This window comes from Mauremys reevesii, linkage group 2 (genome assembly GCF_016161935.1).
Source record: "Mauremys reevesii isolate NIE-2019 linkage group 2, ASM1616193v1, whole genome shotgun sequence".
Classification (NCBI taxonomy): Eukaryota; Metazoa; Chordata; order Testudines; family Geoemydidae; genus Mauremys; species Mauremys reevesii.
In genome coordinates, this window is record NC_052624.1 from 123,481,572 (window position 1) to 123,503,031 (window position 21,460).

Genomic DNA, 21,460 nt, shown 5'->3' on the forward strand with positions numbered 1-21,460 from the left:
CCTTGTTCCCATTCTCTTTCCCTTTAGCTGAAGAGAGTTGTTAGAAGGAAACCCCCTTGTTTGATGGCCTATCCAAAGTTGTAACTCTTTTTTGGGGAAAAAAGAAGTTAGTTCAGATGGGCTGGAGCTGTCACTGTTGCTGTTGTTGTTAAAGTCTGATCCCGTTTCCTAAGAAGACAAAACAAGACAAACACACAAACAAGGCGAGACAAAAGAACAGCAAAGACAGAAAATGCAGTGTTTGTCTCTGATGTTGACTTTTTACTTGCAGCCTTACTGTTAGAAAAACACAGGCAAAGCACATGGGCTTATCAGCTCCCCTAAGACCTGTCAAACTTGTACCAGCATTGCTGTTTAGGACATTGTTTTAGTTGGTCTATTTCTAGTCACAGGCTTATTGCAGTGTTGCAAAATATGCAGTCTTGGCTGGCTAAGACAGATTCTTATTAGAAAGAAGAAGAAAAAAAGGAGGATAGGAAAGCAGTTAAATAAGGTAGGGAAGGAAAAGGATATGGGGGCGGCAGGATGTTGGAAGGAAAAAGCGAGAGTCTCTCATGGTGCAGGTGGTGGTTGGGCTTCAGTTAGAGAAGTTAAAGGTGGTGATGCTGGGTCCCTCTCTCTGGCTTGGTCTAATAGAATATCTCTCAGGATCAGGATAATGAGGCCCAGGTTCCCAAGAGATGAGATGGCAACCATGATGGTGAAGTTCTCTCCTTCCCTGCCAGCATTGCCAGTAGCCTCTGTCCATTCATCTGTATTTTCCTCCCAAAGTCTTTTTTCTTGTTTTTTAAACAGCCTCAAAAGGAAGTGATGGGCATAATAGTCCATCTGCGTATTATTTTCATAGAATCATAGAATATTAGGGTTGGAAGAGACCTCAGGAGGTCATCTAGTCCAACCCCCTGCTCAAAGCAGGACCAATCCCCAACTAAATCATAATTTTGTCCACCAGTTAGGCTTAGTTTTTGACACACCAATTTGGGTCCAGTTTCACACTTTTCTTGTTGACCAGGCATGATTGTAAGAGCCCTTGAGATATAGCAGTAGGCCTTTTTGTTTGGACTAATTCAGTCTTTCTTTTTTACACCTTTTCCTATCAACACTTGTTATAGATTATTGCAACATTCCATTAACTTTCACTTCTTCTTCGAGTGATTGCTCCAATGCATTCCAGTTAGGTGTGCGCGCCGCGCGTGCACAGCATCTCGGAACTTTTTTACCCTAGCAACAGCGGCGGGCTGGCTGGCGCCCCCTGGAGTGGCACCGCTATGGCGCTAAATATATACCGCAGCCGGCCCGTCCGCTCCTCAGTTCCTTCTTCCCGCCCGTGACGGCCAGTTGGAACTGTGGAGCACAGCTTAGCTGACCTCCACTTCCCTAGCTACTCGTAGTTTTTTCTCGTTCTGTTTATAGTGGTAGTTAAATCTGTTTGTTGTAGTATAGTATAGTGTATTTATTTTACAGGGGTTGGGGTTTATCCCCTTCCCCTCTCCCGGGGCCGGTCCACAGGGTTTTTCTACTGCTCGGCCGGCCACAAGCCGCTGCCGACAAGAGATCTTCTCTTAAGTGCCTCGAGGGATCTTACCTCACAGATAAGTGCCGCGTTTGTGAGGCCCTTAATCCGTGAACAAAGGGAAGCGGGGCTTTCGTTTTGAACAGCTCCTGAGGGAGGCAGCTCCTGCTCCTCCGCTCTCGGCGCCGACCGCTAGTTCACTTTCACGGCGCGCTCCCTCGGCACCGGACCGCTGGTGCCGACAAGGCCTCCTGGCACCACCGTCGCTGACTCCGACGTACCCTTGGCATGGACCTCCCTCCTGGAGGATGAAGAGTTACTCCGGCCAGGCAAGAGCTGTTGAGTCCGGTGCTGGAAAGCTCCCCGGTATGCACCGTGGTCGAGCTCGCCCGGAAGCTGCGTCCGAGCCGCTTGCTCCGCAGCCGAGCGCTACGCTCAGTCGGAGCGTCCGGCACCGATGTCTGCCGCGGCAGCGACAATATCCGCACCTTTCACTCCAGCCAGGCAAGAGCCGTCGAGTCCGGTGCTGGAAAGCTCCCCGGTACGGACCGTGGTCGAGCTCGCTCTGACGCTGCGACCGAGCCGCCTGCTCCGCAGCCGAGCGCTATGCTCCGTCGGATCGCCCGGCACCAATGTCTGCCGCGGCACCGACGATATTCGCACCTTTCACTCCGGCCAGGCAAGTGCCGTTGAGTCCGGTGCTGGAAAGCTCCCCGGTACAGACCGTGGTCAAGCTCGCCTGGAAGCTGCGTCCGGGCTGCCTGCTCCGCAGTCGAGCACGATGTTCAGTCGGATCGCCCGGCACCGGTGTCTGCCGCAGCACCGGCAGTATCCACACCGTTCGCTCCGGCCAGGCAAGGGCCGTGAAGTCCGGTGCTGGAAAGCTCCCCGGTACGGACCGTGGTCGAGCTCGCTCTGACGATGCGTCCAAGCCGCCTGCTCCATAGCTGAGCGCGATGCTCCGTCGGATTGCCCGGCACCGATGTCTGCCACGGCACCATCAATGTCTGCACCATTAACTCCGGCCAGGCAAGGGCCGTCGAGTCCGGTGCCGGAAAGCTCCCCAGTACGGGCCGTGGTCGAGCTCGCCCTGAAGCGGCGTCTGAGCCGCCTGCTCCGTAGCCGAGCGCTATGCTCCATCGGGACGCCCGGCACCGATGTCTGCCACGGCACCGACAATGCCCGCACCGTTAACTCCGGCCAGGCGAAGGCCGTCGAGTCTGGTGCTGGAACACTCCCCGGTACGGACCGTGGTCGAGCTCGCTATGAAGCTGCATCCGGGGTGCCAGCTATGGTCGAGCTCACTGTTCCCTCCACGCCGGAGACAGTGTCCATGGCGAGGGGGCTGATTGCAACGGCAGCATCTACGCCAGCCGCACCCCGCACCGGGGTTGCATAGTCGATGGGCAAGCCTGCCTTCATCAGGCCACCCTACCTCGGCACCACACAGCGGCACCGTTCAGGGTCGCGGTCCCGCAGATGTTCTCGGTCCCGTCACCGATCTAGGTCTCGGCACCGTTCTCCATGTTGGTACCAGTAGTGCTCGCGGCACCGGTCAGCGTCCCGTTCGCCGGTCTGGGACACTCAGCACCGATCGAGCCCCGGGCACCGGGGCACTCGTGGCCACTCCTGATTATCGAGCCTCACTCCCTCGGTCGACCGCCCGGCACAGCTTCGGTGGCAGGTCCCGTTCTCGGTACCAGTCGGTCTACCGGTACCGATCCCCGGTGCCGCATCGAGCGACGTCAGTTACAGACGGTGACTCTCCCAAGAGCTTGCTGCTCCTCCAGGGCCATCCAGCCGCGCATTAGTGTCGTCCCATGCAGTCTCTTCATATGCGCGGCACTCTGTTTTCCGATGTGCCCTCCAAGGTCTTCCAGGAGGCCTATGAGTGGTCATTCTGGACGCCGTTGGTGTACTACCGTGCCAGAGGCGTACCGGTGATCCCATCTCGCTCCATTCCCTCCGAGCTCTGGGGGCCAGAGGTGACAATTAGTTGTCCCCGTCCGACCGGTTCAAAGCAACCCCCGGTTCGGCACCAGGCTCCCAGATCCCGCCGAATCAGGAGGTTGTCCAGGAGTTCGAGCCCACACAGGACCCGCTTGTCCCGGGGCCTTTCTTCTTCCTCCTCCCCACATGAGGCGGGGGCAGGAATATACCCCTCCGGCCCTCCTCTAATCAAAACGCAACCAGCCGCTGAATCCAAGAGCCTGGGCGTGTGGTCTTACCGGGCCATACGATGTACCCGGAGGGGGCCCTGCACCTTCGTGTAGCGCACCAGCAAGCCCTGCTTATCCGCTACTGTGGATGGCGGTGGGCAAATTTTCAGAGTCGGTTCTTTGGAACTCCCGTCACGAGTTCGATGCTCTCCTGCAGCAAAAGACGGAGCTGGAGAGAGCTTCCCTCCAGGCCTCGTTGGACGCAGCTGACTCCGCTGCCATGACTCTGACTTCGGGTGTTGCCACGCGGCGTGTTTCAGGGCTCCAGTTATCGAGCCTTCTCTCGCGGCTGCAGCACGCTATACAGATCTGGCCCTTCAATGGCACAGGCCTGTTCTCTGACAACGCTGGCCCTAGGCTGCTGAACCTAAAGGGCAGCAGGGTCACTTTGCTCTCTCTCGGCATGCACACGCCGGTGATTCAGCGCCGACGTTTCCGTCCCCAACCTCCGCTCTTACCCTACGCCTGGGCAAAGTCGGGACATGACCAGCGGCCGTGGCTTACACGGTCATGGCCACCATTCCGCACCCCAAAGGAGCCGGAATTAGGGTCCTTCTGACCACCAATGGGGCAAAAGCCTGCCCATTCTCGCCCCTCCTAAGGACCCCTCTCACGAGCGATTCCTCTGGCAAGAGGTGCGGACGCTCCTCCTCATCGGAGCTATACAGGAGGTACCTAAGGGCGAATCCTATTCCCCTAAGCGAAGGGAGGTCTCAGACCCATCCTAGGCCTGCAGGAACTCAACAAGTCACGATGCAGTTGAGTTCCACATGGTACCCAGGGCGACCGTCATCCCATCCTGGGATCCCGGAGGCTGGTACGCCGCCCTCGATATGAAGGGCACGTGTTTTTCACGTTGTCTGTCTCTTCCACTCGGAAGGTACCCTCGGTTTGGGGCCTACCATCGTCATTCCCATTATACGGCCCTCCCGGTTGGCCTCTATACAGCCCAGGGGTATTCAAGGTGCATGGCTGTAGTCGCCACCTTTCTTCACCACCGTCTGATACACGTTCTCAGTGTCTAGACGAGTGGCCCATTCGAAGAACCCCCAGGCCCAAAGTACCAGTCATATGGGCATCGACACGAACCTATTCCTGTGTCTAGGCCGGATGATCACTAGTAAAATCCACTCTGATTCCCATACGGGGAAAGGGATTCGTTGGGACCGCCCCGGACTCCGGACTCGCCAGAGCCTGCTTCCATCACCCTTGGTTTCAGGCGGGGGTAACGATTGTACAAGGTCGACGGACCTTCCCGACAGCTTGGGCTCGCCCTTGCCTCGGTTTCCTGAGTCACATGGCTGTCTACATGTTTGCAGCCAAACATACCAGGCTTCGCCTCTGTTCACTTCGATCGTGGCTCACCTGGGTGTGCCACCTGGGCAGAGGTGGCATACTCGTGGTCGCCTCTGCCCCGAGCAGCCTAGGCTCCCTCCACCGGGAGTCGGCGTCCTCCCCGGTGTATCCGGGGTTGCTGTTTCATTCACTCCTCGGGGTCCCTCATGACAGACGGCCCATCTCTCGGCTGGGTGCGCACCTGGTGTAGTTTCGCACTCACAGCCTTCGGTCAGCGCAAGGCCTGGCCTTCCACATCAATGTCCGAGAGCTGAGAGCAGTCTGCCTTGTGTACCATGCAATTCAGCTGGCGGATCGTCTCAGCAGATCCTTCCTGTCTCACAAGTGGTGGTTTCCTCCCGTCTTTATCTCTTCCGTTTTCCAGAAGTGGGTCTTCCCCCGCATAGCCTTCCTCGCTCTCGCGAGAACGGAAAGAGAGAGAGGAACTCTCCTCGTTCCAAGGCCTCTCCCCAGGCTCGGTCTTGGAGGATTTCCTGAGGCTGTGGGTCGGCCATCTGCCGTCCGCTGTCCACTCTCCCCGCTGGTTCACGAGGTCCTGCTTCAACTCTGCAGGGACAGAGCGCCCCTGATCGGGATCGCTCCAGTGTAACCTGGGCGGCGCTGACACACCCTGTTGCTACACCTGTTGGTAGCAACCCTCTTGGCACAGACCCCATGACGCGAAATCGCGACAACCTTCACCACCCGGTCGTATGATTCCGGCACCTCACAGCAGGACTCCTGCGTGGCTAAACCGATCCGAGTTACGTTGTTCGGCCTCGGTTCTGCGACATTCTCCGGGGTGGTAGACAATCGTCCATTCGGTTCAAGTATCTAGCCAAGTGGAAGCATTTCTCATACTGCTCCGAAACGCGCGATGTTTCTCCTGCCAAGATCCCGCTCCATTCCATCTGGTTCCTCAGGGCTTGGAGCGTTTATACAACTCCCCAGTGGGGCCCCGCCATAAAACTGACTCTTTATTCTGGTTCTGCCCAGTTTTACAACTGCCCTATTCGAGCCAATGTCAACATGCTCCTTGAAATACTGTGTTCCTCAAGGACAAGGGCAGTTATTACCACGTCCGACCTGCCTCCTTGCGGAGGTGTCTGCCTTTTATATCTACCGGGATATCTTCCTTCCGGTGGAGAGCAACAATTGCCCTCCTTTGACATCCGTAGGGCGTCTGCAATCTATATCTAGCAGGCAGAGCCCGCTTGTAACGCCCCCAAAACCTTCATCGTACCGCCATACCGGACGAAGGGCATACCTGTCTCCTCCTAGAGGATTTCATCTTCAATGATGTTGTGCATACGCACCTCCAGTGTTTTGGCCCATGTTCCATAGCGCCACCTGACTGCACATTCCGCCAGGGCTCAGGCTTCTCTGCGGCCTTCCTGGCTCACATACCCTTCCAGGGGATGTGTCATGCTACTACCTGGTCCTCTATCCGGACCAGTGCTTCTTTGGTCCAGCAGTCCAGAGCTGATGCAGCCTTTGGCTTCGCAGTTTGCATTCTGCGACATCTACCTCCGACCCCACCGCCTAGGTAAGGCTTGGGAATCACCTAACTGGAATGCATTGGAGCAATCACTCGAAGAAGAAAAGACGGTTACTCACCTGTAGTAACTGTTGTTCTTCGAGATGTGTTGCTCCAATCCATTCCAGACCCGCCCTCCTTCCCCACTGTCGGAGTAGCCGGCAAGAAGGAACTGAGGAGCGGACGGGCCGGCTGCGGTATATATTTAGCGCCATAGCGGCGCCACTCCAGGGGGCGCCAGCCGGCCCGCCGGTGTTGCTAGGGTAAAAAAGTTCCAAGATGCCGTGCACGCGCAGCGCGCACACCTAACTGGAATGGATTGGAGCAACACATCTCGAAGAACAACAGTTATTACAGGTGAGTAACCGTCTTTTCTCACAACTTGAGTTCACAGTTAGGCCAAATTTATAGGCCCAATTATCACAATAGGTCCACAGTTGTTGCATCTTCTGGGCAAAACACATTATAAATATTATATAATAATAATGAGCATTGTTTGGCATATCATATCTTGGGTTCAAACTAGCAACCTTAATGTGCACAAACACATAGGCTTTTACACTTAATATATTGCAAAAGATTAATGTATTTTATATTTAATTAATAGCATCTAAGGTAACTAACATGAAATATTGAACTTAATAAATACTAACAATGTTTTCATCTTTGTGTTTAAAAAAGAAAATCTGTACAGAAAGTTAAGACCAGGAAGTTTTATTTACGGAAAAAAAAAATAAAAATAAAACACTAGCAACACTGCAGTGTGATCCATGGAAGTGTACCCCTGTATACCGACCCATTTACTTGAATGGGACTCTGCACCTTGTGGCCCCATCCTAAAATCTGATCCATGCAGATGGGTCCTTATGCCTATGTGTGACATTACCCAATCTGGACTCATGGACAACTGTCCCCCCTCAATTCTCCAAGCTGGAGTGCCTTTTACACTGCTTTGCTGTGAGAACAACCACTCCTGGTCTGATTACACACAGCCTCCAGCATGTAAATCACTCCCAGCTATATTGTAAGAGTGCTATAGCCTGCCAACATGAGCAAATTCCCATTCCCAGACTTCCCTCCAGAAATGTGCATCTTGTACCGCCCAGCACCCTCCTGGACAATATAAGCTCATATGAAGTCAGTCATTTTATTAATAAAAAATGATGTGCACAAATCCTGTTATTCCAAATGAAGTTTCCCAAACACTTCAATCCAAACATACTGGTTTAGATAAAATAATAAAACAAATCTATTAACTACAGAAGGAGAGATTTCAAGTGATTACAAGTCATGAGGCATAAAAGTCAGAACTGGTTACCAAGATCTAAAAGATAAAACACCCTTAGGTGTTAGTTGCATGTCTATACTACCCGCTGGATCGGCGGGTAGTAATCGATCTATTGGGGATCGATTTATCGTGTCTCGTCTAGACGCGATAAATCGAGCCGCATATCGACGCCCGGAGGAGTAAGCAGCGTCGACGGGAGAGCCGCGGCAGTCGACTTGCCGCCGTGAGGACGGCCAGGTAAGTCGAACTAAGATACTTCGAAGCTGCGTATCTTAGATCGATTCCCCCCTCTTCCCCCCCCCCCCCCAGTGTAGACCAGCCCTGACTTAACAAGCTTCGTGAATTCACAGCAAAGGTCTGTCTCACCACAAGTTCCAACAGCCTTACTGGTTGAATCCTTCAGTCAGGATCTCCCAGTCCAATGTTATTTCATTTCTTCAAGTGTTGTTGACGCTGTTGGTTGAGAGCAAGGGAGAGATGATTTTGGGCATCAGCCCTCTCCACTTATAACTGTTTCTCTTGCACAAGACTCATCTCCAGCTGATGTTCAGGAGACAAAGTCTGTGTGGACAGGAACCTTAATTCTATTCTGAATAATGCTTTTAGCATAATCTGTTTTCTTGGATTATCCTTTGGTAAGATAGTTTCCACACAGATAACTGAATATATGTGATTATTTCCTGAAACTGAGTACTTCACTTGGAAGATAAAATATATGCAATTTATTGCATTTAAGTCCCTTTAAACTTAATGTCCATTTTTATTTTAGAAACCATTTTGCCAAAGTGCATCTTCGTGCATTATCTGCGGAGGAAATTGAAAAAGTACAGCAGAAGAAATGTGTTCCTATGGCATCAAAACTTCGGTTCATCCCTAAACCAAACGGGTTGCGACCTATAGTAAAAGTGAACACTGTTTTTGGAGCAAAAACACTGAACAGGAAAAGCAGAGACAAGAAGGTCACTGTATTCTGAATTTGCCTATGTTCTTTTTGGTCACATTGTAACTAATATCCAAGGGGGTTGTGGATAGTTGTTTGTTATGTATAAATAAAATAAAATTAAAAATAAGATTGCAAACTCAGGCACTCAAAAGTCAGGAAATGCCAAAACTAAGGTTGGCCATGCAACTCTATTTTAGGCCCCCCATGCATATGCATTATGACCGTCTTTTTAATTACAAGATCACATACAAATCCCCCCACGCACCCTCCCCTTTCCCTCACTCTGGATTCATTCAGTGTGTAGTTTTACTAGTGTTAACTAAATGAACAGTTATTCAACATTTATTTTAATATTGCAGTAAATAGAGGATGGGACCATATAGTGGACAAACAGTCCAAACCCTGCAGTGAAAAACTCTGAATTAATAATTTCCTTATGGGTTTTTCTGAGATGCTCTCACCATAGAATCAGAGTGCGTCACAAATATTCACAGTACCTGGGTAAAATGAGAGGGTACTACTCCCAGTTTACAGATGGGAGAACTAAGGCACAGAAGAATACCAAGACCAAAATTGTTGAAGTAATTTGAGATTCCCAAATTGATGTGCCTAGGGCCTAATCTTCAGAATATTTAACATTTTTATCATACTTTATATGTTCCAAATACAGCTCCAATTGACTTCAGTTGCTGTTGTGAATACTCAGCATTTCTGCAAATCTGGCATTTTGTGTCTCAGATTGGGCACCCATGAAATGAGGGATACAATTAATGGCCATTTATGAAAAATTTGATTTAAGTGACTTGCCCAGCAACATACAAGAATTCTTTGGGCAGAAGCAGGGTTAGAATTCAACTTCCTATACCACAAGACCATCATTTCTTTTCTTGCAAATTTCCTGTCTTATTTACTGCACACTTTCCAACTTCAGAAACAAATGGGGCCAGAGCCCTACAGATACCAGCCCTATTCACTACGCAGCCCTGATCCATCCCCCCAGCAGGTCCATCCTATGCAGTGAAAGAGTCAGGGGACCCATGAAAAAAATAGTATGTGATCATGTAATTAAATACTCATTACATATGTTCAAGCAGGTTGAATTAACATTGGCCAGGCAGTTCCTAGCTCTTGAGTGCTCAACTTTGCAACCTTAGCTTTCTTTTGACGTAGCTTTTTATGCCACGTTTTCCCTAATTTCTTTTTAAAAAGGCACAAATGAAATAGGAATTTTATCATGTGGAACTATACTAACTCCTTTTGAAAGGTCAAGGTGATCTTTTCATTTGAATCATTCCCCCCAATTGCATACTCTAATTGCAATGTAAGAAAAGAAACAGATTTTTAAAGTTCTGTGAAGGTCTCTCTTAGTAGATCTGAGTCCTTTGGGAAAGTTGATAGTCTTTTCAAAGATCCCATCTGAGTCTTTTAAGATTTTCAGGTATGTTCACCAAAGTGGATTAGATCTGTCATCCACCCTGTTTTCTGATGGTTCTCCAGTACAGAACTTGGCTTGTGCAGCAACAGACCAAATTGCAGGAGAACATTTTGAATTGTCAAAAACCTTTGGCTCTCTCAAGTTGATCAAAAATATTTTGAAAATTTTCAAGCAGCTTAATTTTTTTTAACAGACCTATTTAAAAACTTTGAAGTAAGTGTGTGTGTGTGCGTGCAGATATCTCCCCCTCCCTCCCCCCCCCCCGATTGAGGACAGTATGTAACGGAATGTTAAATTGCATTGTGCTGGTCAGCCACTAGGTGGTGCTATGTGTAAGATTGTTATTTAAGCTAACCTTAGCCATACCTAGCAGAGCATTAAAGGATCTTACAGTGAACACATCTGGTGTAAATCTCTCTGAGAAGTAAGCTCTGTAGTCAGTCTGTATCTGATACTGAAGCGTGAACTGCTACTAGCAGACCTGCAACCTAGTCAACTAGTGCCAGAAGAGAACAGATACAGAAGGAACAAAGCAACAAAGGTTGCAGAATCTCATCAACATGCCACTCTTCAGTGACCCAGAGAACTTCAGCTGTGACAGACTTTCACAAGGGGTAGACTGGAAGCAGTATTTTGCAAGATTTCGCATTGCAAACAAGGTAACAGTCATCATCTTTAATTTATGCTATGGACAAGAAGCAGAGCATTTCTTTAAATCCTTTGACTTTACTGAATACTTTCAGAAAAGAGACTCTGAAATGGTTCTGGCTATGTTTGGTGCATGCATTATACCTCTGAGAAATGTAGTTTATGAAAGACGATGTTTTCAACAGAGAATTCAAGAACCAGGGGAAAATGTTGAATGGCTGAAAACTGAGATTTTTGGAACTTGAAAACATGAAAATATCAGACAGAGGCTGGTTATTGGGTTAACACAGGCCTGCACAACTTGTAAAGTGACGAGGGCCATATTACTCCAAAGAAAACAGCCGAGGGCCAACCCCCCCCCTCCCCGGAAACAAACAAACCCTCCTTCCCTAGCCCCACCCCACCGAAACAGCGGTATTGAACCTTGGTAATATGTTATAGCGGGCCCCTAAGGTAGTATAATTAAGGTTAAAAAAATGTCTTTTTGCTAGAAGTAGAATAAGATCTTCTCCCCACTTTGTAATCAATTGCCCTGTTGAATGAATGAGGTGTGACTGAGGAAGGCATGGAAGACAGGCACCTCCAGACAGCTGCAACCCTTGGAGAGGGGATGGGAGCCAGACCAGATCAGTAGAACAGGTCAGCCACCGACTCGTAGCTCGTCTCCTCAGCCCCCCGTCCCCCGCTGCCCCTGACTGCCCCCTGCCACCCCATCCACCCTCCCACTCCTTCCTGATGGCCCCCTTGGGACCCTTGCCCCCATTCAACCCCCCTGTTCCCTGCCCTCTGACTGCCCCGACCCCTATCCATCTCCCCACCCCAACCACCCCTGAACTCCCTGCCCCCATCCAACCCCCGCTCCCTGCCCCCTTACCGCTGCCTGGAGGTGGCTGGCAGTGCTACAGCAGCGCTGCTTGGCTGGAGCTGGGCCACGCTGCTGCCGCGCAGCGCAGCACCTGGAGCACTGGGTCAGGCCGAGCTTGCAGCCACCTTGCTTCCCGCAAATCAGATGTTTGTGCGGGAAGCCTGGGAGGGCTGAGAAGCAAGCGGCGGCTTCACGCTCAGGTCCAGGGAGGCGGAGGCAGAGCAGAGGTGAGCTGGGGCAGGGAGCAGTTCCCCTGTGCCCCCCCCCCCCCGGTTACCTGCTGCGGTGTGGGCGGCCCCACCCCAGCTCACCTTGGCTCTGTCCCGCCTCGCTGGGCCTGAGCGCAAAGTTGCCACACCACTTCTCTTCCCTCCCAGGCTTCCTGTGCGAACAGCTGATTTGCGGGAAGTGCGGAGGGGAGGGGGAGAAGCGGGGTGGAGAGTTCAAGGGGAGGAGGCGGAGCGGCTGTGAGCTGTCGGCTCACCTGCCCCCCAGCTCGCTTCCTCAGGCCCCCTCCCCTGCCACCGGCTCATCTGCCTCCCTGCCAGTGCCTGCCCGCTCGCCGCCTCAGGCCCCCTCCCTCACTTGCCTCTTGCCTACTCACCCCCCACACTTCCGGGCCGCACAGTGAGCACACGCGGGCCGCATGCTGTGCAGGCCTGGGTTAACAGATAAATTTTTTTCACAGCAGCTACTATTGAAGGCATACTTAACCCTATCCACAGCTATACAGAAAGCAAAGAGGTTGAACTATTCAAACAGCAGAAGAAAAGGCAGGAGCAACTTGAAAAACCTGAAACTAGCTTAGAAGCTCTAAACAGCAGGATGGCTAAAAGTCATTATAAAACTCTGGGGTCTATCACTTGTGACTACACAAAACGTGCTTGGAGAGTGAAATTGAATATTTATGACAAGACTATCGATTTCTTGAAGTCATCTCAGAAGGGTCTTACAATTGCCTTAAATGCCTTCAAGAGCTAGAGTCACCTGCAGCAGCTCTGACTAGCCCTGGAGGTATTCTGAACTAGGCCAGTTCACCACAAAAACAACTTACAAAGACAAAAGCTTTGCATTCAGAATACATGTGATCAAAGACTAACAACCTTCTCAGCCACAGCATGGCAGCCATGATGGGCCTAGTAAGAAAGGTGGAAGAATTCAACAGAGTTGATGTTATTGGACATTTGAAAGGAGATCCTGTAAAAATTAGCTTAGCAGATAATGCTGAACCATACAAATTGGATGGTCAATGACGTTGGACAACTCCAGCTTCGTAAAGAAAAATAATTCAGGGCCCAGATCATATGTGATCAAGACTGACAGTGGAGAGTTCAAGAGAAACTATTGACAACTTCAGTTTGTTCCTCAGGAGGAATAATCAACAGAGCAGACTCTATAGATGGTGGATGCAGAATAAGAAGACTCAAGGATTTCAAACTGACCATAGGCAGTTGTTGCAACTAATGGACAGTCAGATGACTAAGCCATTATGCATTCAGGCCATGTCATTAGAAAACCAGTATGATTCAGAGACATTTAACAGACTGATACTTACTGAAGTTCAAAGATAGTGTGATAGTGTATATTTGTAAATGGTAGGAATGTAGAACTTTAAAGAGTGGGAGGTAATGGAATGCTAAACTGTATTATAGTGGTCAACCACATAAAAATGCCTTACTTAAACTAACCTTAGCATACTGGGCAGAGCATTAAAGAATCTTATAGTGAACACATCTGATAAGTGTCTCTGAGACGTAATCTCTGTAGTCTGTCCGTATCTGATACAGGTGCCTGATCTGCTAGTAGCAGCCATGCAGCCTATTCTGTACAAGAAGTATGTGACCCAGTATCCCTTTTCTGTGTATAATTTGTACCTTTTCTCTACCTATAATGGGGTAACTTCAGATGCAGGTACCTAGTTTTACACCAGCAGTACAACTTAAGGAGCAGATTTTGCAGGTGCAAACTGTTTTTTTAAATGTGGGGCTTTTGTGGTCATTGTCTGGATGTGATTAGTGACAGAGTGTGACTTTCACCATTAACCAAGGACACTTTTTTAAAAAAAAAATTGGAGAAGTAAATTAGCCAGTAATTTTGTTAAAAATAATTACTAATCTTATTATGTAAACTGTTAAAGTAAAATCAGGTACAGTAGAATTGTTATACTAAAGAAATAAAATCTAATCTGCTTGATTTTCAGAGCTTTTTATTGAAATCTATAATTGATTTTTCAGTGTAAAAAAACATGCTCCGAAACACCAAAAAAATTCGGAAATTCCAAATTTCTGTACACCTTTCTCATGATTAACATATAACTTTGAGAGGGTGAGAACTCTGCAGTATGTATACAAATTTGGGAGGATTCCTAATCCCCAAACTCTGAGACAAGCAAGAGATGGGAATCCTGAGGGGGCAATTTTGTGGTCTTCAGCATCTTGAGCAGCCAGCTCTGACAACTCTTGGATTCATTTGTTGGTTTCAGAGAGAGTTGTGTACAGCTCTGATTGGCTGCAGGATAGTTATGTAATGTAAAATTGTTTGCAACAGGAATAAAAGCTTTAAGGCGCTTTCTGTGACTATGACCATTAAAGCATCATTGCAGCTTACTAGAGAAAATATAGTAAAGATATGAGTCAATTTTGTCTGTTTGCCTTTTTTTAACACACTCTGTGATTTCAGTAATTATTAGAGAGCCCCAGGTGCTCATTTTTTTGTCAGTAAAATCTATATACTGAACGTGAAATATAACATTTTAAGTTTGGCTTTTGGTTACCCACAGGTTCATTATTTCAACACTCAACTTAAAAATCTATTTAGTGTTCTGAATTATGAACGAACCGAAAACACCAGTCTCCTAGGCTCCTCAGTGTTTGGGAAAGATGATATATATAAAATATGGAGGAAGTTTGTTTCTGAAGTTCTTGAATCAAAGGATAAAATACCTCGTTTCTACTATGTGAAGGTATGTTTCTGTTATTTTTTTTCTCCATTGTTCAAACTGATCTTGTTGAAATAATGAAGGCTTTTATTATTTTTTAAATATTATTTAGGACCACTTTTTTCTTTGAGCTGTCTCTTTAAAGGTAAGCTTTTCTACTAGCCATGAGCTGAGTGTACAATTGTTTTTCAGCAACATCTGATGTTCTTAATGCAGCACAGGGAGCTGCTTTCACTGGATTTTTCTGTTTCCATAATGCAGATTCTGTCCCAGTGAGTGGAGTGTTTCTTTTCTTTTCTAGAATATTTGAATCAGGTAGTAGTCAAACTATTATGGATCATTTATGTACTTGTTTAATAGCTTTTTAGCACTTTTTGTATAAGTTTATATGAGTAGGTGTGGGTGTGTTGGTTGGGATTTTATTTTCTTTAAAATGTAAGTTCAGGGCTTGGGAAGACTTGCCAGATGGATTTTGAGTCAGAACAGTATCTCTGTAAGCAAAATTACTCCTGGGGGGGATTCTGTGCCAAAAAATTCAACATTTTGCAAAATTCTTTGTCAAAATAATGCAGTATAATCACACCAGTTTCAATTGTTTTGGTAATTTATTTAAACTACAATACAGAAAAATGTCACTAACTATTCAGCATTTCCTAAAAACATGAAAGTTAAGTTACAAATACTTGGTAACTAATACCCTGCATTCCAGTTATAATCCTGGATTTTCATTTAAATTACGTTACAGAACACCAAACAAGGGGGGAAAAAAAGTAGAATGTCATTTTAAATTGCTCAGACTTTCACACATGAAAGTCATACAGTTTTGCTAATCATTGTCCTGGACCTGGTGGGGTACTTTGGGAAGTGCTTGATTCTGATTGTCCTGACATTTTATTGACTGCTTGGTAAATGTTCTATTTGCCTTCAGAGTCTTTTTTTTTTTTTTTTTTTTAATGAGCAAATAGAATAAATCCTGAGTTGAAATCTAACCCCATTGTGCCACTTCGGCACAGGAAAAAAGTGAAAAAGAACATAAATCTTCCTAGCTGAGGATTCCATAAGAAGAACATAAGAATATAAGTAACTATTCCCTTACTGTCATTTATAATAAGGCACTTTTACATCCCTCTGGCAATGTAGGGGCCTTAAAACTTTCACAGGTTTTATGCTCCTGGGGGAATTGACAGAGAATGGGAATAATTAACTAACAATAGGAACATTAACAATGTTACTACTTAGACAGGCTGCTATATTTCTGCCTCAGAGAATGAGAACAATTAACCATCAACAGCAACTTTAACAACGTTATTACACAGTCAGGCTGCTACAGTTATGTCTCAGAGAATGAGATGATTTAACTAACAGGCAGGCTGCTGCATTTCTGCCTCTAGCCTGCCTCGTGCATAATAAAAAGCCCTACCCTTCCACGCCAGCAAGCTGCAGTAGCAAATGAGACGGACAGAGTCTCTCTTGTTGTCATGCACATACCCCCCCAGCCCTGCCTCCCAAATGGTGATCAACCATGCAGGCACGCATCCCCAGCCTCCCTCCCCGTCTCTGAGGCTGCTCCAGGCACGCTGGAACAGATGTGCTGCATGGGCTGCCGGGGAATTGGTGCCTGATGTACGGGGATGCCACCTGATGTACGGGGGTCCCACTTCATCCGCATGTGCCACCATCCTGGGCTTCCTCACCCTGTCCTTGCTGTGCCAGGCCTTCAGGCCTTCTCTAGCACACACACAGGTAGGTAAGGCCACACCCAGCTGCGACACAGACTGAAATCAGTTCTGTGTGGAAAGATTCAGCTCAAGGATTTATCCAGCACTCACGTGCACGACTCCTTTGGGGTGTAAACCTAAAATAATATTGTCTTGCGCTATATGGAAAGATCTGCACAATGCAAGCTCATAAAAATTGCCCCCTCCCTCAAGGTGGCGAGAGAGATGCACAGCTTTTTACCTCCTCTCTCTCACCCTGGATATGAATTTCACAAACCAGGTTTTGAAATGAACAAGAAATAAGTTTATTAACTACAAAAAGTAAATTTTAAGTGATTATAAGGGATAACAAACAGAACAAAGCAAATTACTGAGCAAATAAAACAAAACACGCAAACTAAGTTTAATACACTCAAGAAACAAAATGTAATTTCTCACCCTAAATGTTGTTTTAGGCAGGTTGCAGAGTTTCTGTAGCTTAGAGTTACAGTTATTTCTCTTTAGACTGGACACCTGTCTCAGCCTGGACTCAACCCTGCCTTTCCCTCCAGGTGTTTTTAGCAGTCTTCCTTCCTGGGCAGGCAATGGAGGAGAGTCAAGATTAACCCCCTCCCCAGCCTTAAAAAGGATTTACCTAAGGCAGGAATCCTTTGTTTGATCCCTATCCCTGTACGGTGGAAAAGTACCAGCAAGTTAAGATATTGTCCAGGGTCACCTGACCCTGCAGTGCCAATGCAGCATCCCAGGAAACTTCTCAGGAAGGAGTGAGATAAGCATTTTCAAAGTTCTATTGTTCTCCTTAATGGCTCATCCAGGCTCTTTGCTCTATGGTGGGCATTTCCCAGGTGAAAACACAGTTGTAATTGTTACATAGTTAATATCCCTCACTCCGTATACAGAAATGATACATGCATACAAATTGGATAACCACATTCAGCAAATCATAACCTTTTCAGTGATATCTCACATGACCCATCTTGCATAAACATATCTTAGTTATGCCATATTCATATCATAATAATGTTTCTATGAGGAATATGGAGTGTAACGTCACAGTGTGTCCCCCACGGCAGATTTTTTTGTGTGTTTTTCTGCTCGGGGGGCACAGAAAAATACAAGCCATATGAATTCTGTGCAGAGTACAAAATGCTGATGTGAAAGATGACCTGGATGTGTGAAGGTTTCAGATGGGCGAAGTTCAGGAGCACCATTCTAGTGGGAAGCCCAGCCCGCTTAGCCTCAGCTTCTATACCTGACCCTACTTCAAAGGCTGCTTTTTTTTTTTTTTTTTTTTGGTCTGCCTCTAACTAGTAAATCTTTTGGATAAATTTGGAGCCTTCCCCTTCTGCCTACCCTCCTTTTCCTTCTGGAACTGCAACACCCAAGCTCACCCCATAGTCTCTTGGCTGCTACAAATGTAACCCAATGTGTGTGTTTGTCTCCTGCTATCACTCCCCTTATAATAACAGCTTAAATTCAGTTAAAGCTGATAGTTTGGGCGTCCGCACTTGTCTGAATAAGGGAATGGATTATTCCACAGAGAGAACACAGAGAGTCCAATTCAGTGACAAAAATGAAAGGCTAAACTGGCCCAGCAGGCCTCCTCCAGCCTAATACATTCTGTGAAATTTTGTCCTTTTACCTTAGCTTTGTTCTTATGTGTACGAGAGTACTTACAGTAGCATAATATGGGATTGATTTTTTTTTTCTATTTCAGGCTGATGTCACTGGGGCTTATGATGCTATTCCTCATGATAAACTTGTGGAAGTGGTCTCTCAAATCTTAGATCCCGAGAAAAGAACAGTTTACTGCATACGGCGCTATGCAGTGATCAAGATTACCATGAGTGGACAAATCAGAAAATACTATAGAAGACACGTATGACTAGTTAATTTCTTATTCTTGCTATTAACATTTTTCTGTATTGGGACATAGCTGTTTAATCCTTTTTTAATTAACAAGCCTTAGCTGAATTATCTAGTCACCATATACATGGACATTCTTGAAAAAACAAAAAATAAAACATACAACCACACTTTATAGGGGAAACTTGCTGGAGGAGACAAGGCCCGTTCCCGCAAGCTTCCCAACAGCTATTTTTCTGTCTCCTTCCCCTGACCACCTGTGGAAGGCGAATAGTAAAGGAAAGTCTGAGTTACCTCTTTACTAGGTAGCTGTTGTTGCCCCTGCAGCCTGTCACAGTACGATGTAAGATTGTGGTAACAAAGGACTTATGCTGTGTTTTAAACAACTCTCCACTTTGTGATTTGAAAACTGGGAGTTTCCATTGTTTTAATGACTGTTAAGTTAATGGGTTGGAATGTAGCACAACAGAATTAGGCCCACTGAATATAAGAATGGCCATGCTGGGTCATACCAATGGTCCACCTAGCTCAATATTCTTTCTTCCAACAGTGGCTGATGCTGTATGCTGCAGAGGGAATGAACAGAACAGGGCAATTACCAAGTGATCCATCACTTGTCATCTAGTCCCAGCTTCTGGCTGTGAGAGTGTTAGGGACACTCAGAGCACTGATGGAGCTGTCCTCCATGAATGTACTTAATTCTTTTTTGAACCCAGTAATACTTTTGGCCTTCACAACATCCCCTGGCAACAAGTTCCACGGGGTTGACTGTGCATTGTGTGAAGTACTTCCTTTTCTTTGCTTTAAACCTGTTGCCTACTAATTTGGGTGACCATTTTTTTGTGTTTTTGTTATTTGTGTATATTTGTGTTATTTGAAGGGGTAAATAATACTTCCTTAATCGTTTTTTCCATCCCATTCATGCTTGTACAGACCTCAATCATATCCCTCCTGTTAGTCATTTCTTTTCCAAGCTGAACAGTCCCAGTCTTATTGATCTCTCCTCAGATGGAAGCTGTTCCATACCCCTAATCATTTTTGTTGCTGTTCTTTATACCTTTTCCAATTCTAATACATCTTTTTTTTGAGTTGTAGTATTCAAGGTGTGAATATACCATGGATTTATATAGTGGTATTATGATATTTTCTGTCTTATCTGTCCATTTTCTAATGGTTCCTCGCATTTTTTTTTTTACTTCTCCTGCACATTGAGCAGATGTTTTCAGAGAACTATCCAAGAAGACTTAAAGATCTCTTTCTTGACTGCTAACAACTAATTTAGACCCCATCATTTTATATGTATAGTTGGGATTATGTTTTCCAATGTACATCACTTTGTATTTATCAGTATTGAATTTTATCTGCCATTTTATTGCTCAGTGACTCAGATTTGTGAGATCCTTTTGCAGTCAGCTTTGGACTAACTAGAGTAATTTTGTATCATCTGCAGACTTGGCCACCTCACTGTTTACCCCTTTTTGCCAGATTGTTTATGAATAGGGTGAACAGCACTGGTCCCAGTATGGACCCTTGTGGGGACCCCGCTATTTACTTCTTTCCACTGTGAAAACTGACCATTTATTTCTACCCTTTTGCTTCTAATCTTTTAACCAGTTACTGATCCACAAGAGAACCTTCCCTCTTATCCCATGACTGCTTACTTTGCTTAAGAGCCTTTGGTGAGGGACCTTGTCAAAGGTTTTCTGAAATTTCAAATACAATATATCGGCTGGATCACCCTTGTCCACAGGTTTGTTGACCCCCTCAAAGAATTCTAATAGATTGGTGAGGCATTTCCCTTTACAAAAACCATGTTGACTTTTCCCCAACAAATCATGTTCATCTATGTATCTGATAATTCTGTTCTTTACTATAGTTTCAACCAATTTGCCCGGTACTGATGTCAGGCTTACCAGCCTATAATTGCCAGGATTGCCTCTAGAGCCATTTTTAAAAATTGGCATCACATTAGCTCTTCTCTGGTTACATAACAGAATTAGTAGTTCTGCAATTTCATATTTGAGTTCCTTCAGAACTCTTGCACGAATACCATCAGGTCCTGGTGACTTATTACTGTTTAATTTATCAGTTTGTTCCAAATCTTCTCTGTTAACACCTTAGTCTTTTAATATTCCTCAAATTTGTCACCTAAAAAAAATGGGTCAGGTTTGGGAATCTCCCTCACATCTTTCACAGTGAAGACCAATGCGAATAATTTCTTTAGCTTTTCTGCAACGGCCTTGTCTTCCTTGAGTCCTACTTTAGAACCTCAGTTGTCTCATGGCCCCACTGACTGGCAGGTTTCCTGCTTCTCTTGTATTTAAAAAAAAAAAAAAAATTGCTGTTCTTTTGCTAGTTGCTCTTCACAGGTTTTTTTAGCCTGCCTAATTGTACTTTTACACTTGACTTGCCAGAATTTATGCACCTTTCTGTTTTCTTCAATTGGATTTGATTTCCAATTTTCAAAGGATGCCTTTTTTGTTTCTAATCTCCTCTTTTAATCTGTTTAGCTATGATGGCTTTTTTTTCTTTTGGTCCTTCACCATTTTTTTTTTAATTTGAGGTATACATTTAGTTTGAGCCACTATAACGGTGTTTTTAAAATATATCCATGCAGTTTTCAGGCATTTCACTCTTGTGCCTGTTCCATTTAATTTCCGTTTAACTAGCTTCCTTATCTTTTTGTAGTTTCCCCTTCTTGAAGTTAAATGCTACTGTGGTGGGTTTCTTTGGTATTTTCCCCACCTTGCAAGGACTAATTGATTATTGTTGTTAACTAAAACATCTTTTGCTGAATTTTATCATTTCTTTACTCTCGGTATACAGGTTTCTACTTTCAAGGATTTTATGTCTCATATGAGATTATTTGTATCCCATCTGCAAGAGAGTACATCGCTACAAAATGCCATAGTAGTTGAACAGGTAAGTGTTATGAGACATTTCTCTTCAAATGAAGAAGAAAATCAAATAAGTTAATTCTTAATTCATATGTTAGAGCGGGAGCTGATAGTGCCCCCTTTATTTAGTTTGCCTAACACTTTCTGATACAAGAGATTCTTATGACCTTTTCTTTGATCATTGCTTGCAGCAGGCCTTTGATATTTGGGAAGGGGCCTACTGAGTGCCTGTTCTCTCTCCCTGGAAATTCTGTTCGT

At 46.0% G+C, this 21,460-nt stretch overlaps 1 protein-coding gene across 4 annotated transcripts in view; it reads left to right on the forward strand.

Annotated features, from left to right (window-relative positions):
* The window catches only part of TERT (telomerase reverse transcriptase), a 127,677-nt gene that overhangs the window by 12,393 nt on the left and 93,824 nt on the right, over positions 1–21,460 (forward strand). For all 4 annotated transcript variants that reach the window (XR_005593687.1, XM_039522697.1, XM_039522698.1 and 1 more), the window contains exons 5-8: positions 8,662–8,851; positions 14,563–14,745; positions 18,157–18,318; positions 21,132–21,227. Coding sequence is in view for 3 of the 4 variants with exons in the window: in XM_039522697.1 (XP_039378631.1) it covers positions 8,662–8,851; positions 14,563–14,745; positions 18,157–18,318; positions 21,132–21,227 (631 nt within the window). In the remaining variant the exon portion in view is untranslated. The remainder of the gene's footprint in view (positions 1–8,661; positions 8,852–14,562; positions 14,746–18,156; positions 18,319–21,131; positions 21,228–21,460) is intronic.